At 45.5% G+C, this 1,921-nt stretch overlaps 1 protein-coding gene across 1 annotated transcript; it reads left to right on the top strand.

The window, feature by feature from the left end:
* The first annotated feature begins 701 nt into the window (after positions 1-701).
* Positions 702-1,400, top strand: LOC140877550 (uncharacterized). The gene is made up of 2 exons (XM_073281088.1): positions 702-923; positions 1,179-1,400. Exons 1-2 carry the CDS (start codon positions 702-704, stop codon positions 1,398-1,400), a joined length of 444 nt encoding a protein of 147 aa, XP_073137189.1.
* The last annotated feature ends 521 nt before the right edge of the window (positions 1,401-1,921 follow it).

The raw sequence follows: 1,921 nt of genomic DNA, 5'->3' as shown, positions 1-1,921 counted from the left end.
AGACCGTTGATCCAAAGACGCAGAAGTTATCTCGTTTGGCTCAGGATGGGAATACATCTGATTTTCATTTGCAGAATGATGGTATATTGTGTCTCTCTGGACGTGTGGTAGTTCCTGATAATTTCCCACTACGAAAAGAGATTCTGTCACAGGCTCACCGTAATAGATTTTCTGTGCATCCAGGTAGCATGAAAATGTAGAATGATATACGTACGAGGTTCTGGTGGAAAGGGATGAAGCGCAGTGTTTACCAGTTTGTATCTCGATGTCTTGTGTGTCAGCAGGTCAATGCAGAATTTCGACGACCCAGTTGATTGCTCCAGAGTTTAGAGATTCCTGAGTGGAAGTGAGAGCATGTGTCAATGGATTTTGTTACCCACTTGCCGATGTCTTCCAGGAATTGTGATGCTATTTAGGTTGTTGTTGGTCGATTGTCGAAATCTTCACATTTCTTGCCTTACAATCGGGACTTTACTTTCGATTGGATGGCACGTCTGTACGTGCAAGAGGTGGTTCGTCTGCACGGGATTTCGTTGAGTATTGTCAGCGACAGAGATCCAAGGTTTACCTCTAGGTTTTGAGGTAGCTTCCAACGAGCTCTTGGAACTACTCTGAGTCTGAGTACAGCTTATCACCCGGAGACCGACGGGCAGAGTGAGAGGACTATTCGTACCCTCGAGGATATGCTTCGAGCTACAGTCATGGATTTTGGTCCAGCGTGGAATGACAACTTGGCGTTGGTGGAGTTAGCTTATAACAACAGTTACCATAGCAGCATTGGCATGGCACCATTCGAGGCCTTATATGGACGCCGCTGTTGTACGCCTTTGTTTTCGGACGAAGTTGGCGAACGTCAAGTCGAAGGTCTAGAGATGATTCAACAGATGACCGATGCAGTGGAGATGATCCGTAAGAGGATTAAGGCAGCCCAGGATCGACAGGCTAGATATGCTAACACTCACCGCAGACCGTTACATTTTGAGGTAGGGGAACATGTGTTCCTGCGAGTGTCACCTTTTCGGAAGGTGATGATATTTGGACTCAAGGGCAAGTTGTCGCCGAGATTTATTGGTCCGTTCGAGATTCTTGAGAAGGTTGGAGACGTGGCTTATCGTTTAGCTTTGCTTCCATATCTTTCCAGTATCCATGATGTGTTTCATGTGTCCTTGTTGAGGTAGTACGTGGCGGATGAGTCGCACATCTTGCATCCGACTGAGGTGCCATTGGATAAGGATTTGTCCTACGTGGAGAGACCTCTCAGGATTCTTGACCGGAAGGACAAGGTGCTTCGCAACAAGAGCATACCTCTAGTTATGGTGCAGTGGCAACGTAGAGGAACTAAAGAAGCAACTTGGGAGCTGGAGAGCCGGATGCGAGCTGGGCTTCTAGAGTTGTTTTGATGTTTTGTAATTTTCTTTGTAAGAAGTATTTGTACTTTGTAATGTTCAGTTGTAATAAAGAACATTTGCTTGATTTTTCATGTTTTCCTCTAGACTTAAATTTCGAGGAAGAAATTTCTTAAGTGGGGGAGAATGTATTGACCCGTACCCAAATTGAGTGATTAAGCATTAATCACTAAGTCATTATCAAGTAAATGGGATTAAGGAAGCTTCAGATGAGTCTACGAACTCAGAATGATCAGAAATGGCCCGGAGGGTTGGGTGGAACGGAAGCAACGTTGGGGAACGGATGCAACATTCCGGCCAACTGATGTCACCCGTGACTTCAGCAAGATGAATTCATTGCTTACGACCATGATGTGACAATCGAACGCAACGATGGTGGAACGGACGAAACGTTCTCTAACAGATGCAACGAACCCCAAACGGACGTTCCGTTTGCTGTCTATAAATAGAGGAGCCGAGATTCATTTCTAGGCGCACCGAGTTCCTCTCTTCTCTCGATTCCTTAGTATTGTAAC

Source organism: Henckelia pumila, chromosome 2, assembly GCF_033568475.1.
Source record: "Henckelia pumila isolate YLH828 chromosome 2, ASM3356847v2, whole genome shotgun sequence".
In the NCBI taxonomy this organism is placed as follows: Eukaryota; Viridiplantae; Streptophyta; class Magnoliopsida; order Lamiales; family Gesneriaceae; genus Henckelia; species Henckelia pumila.
This window is presented reverse-complemented; position numbering and strand designations above follow the sequence as displayed.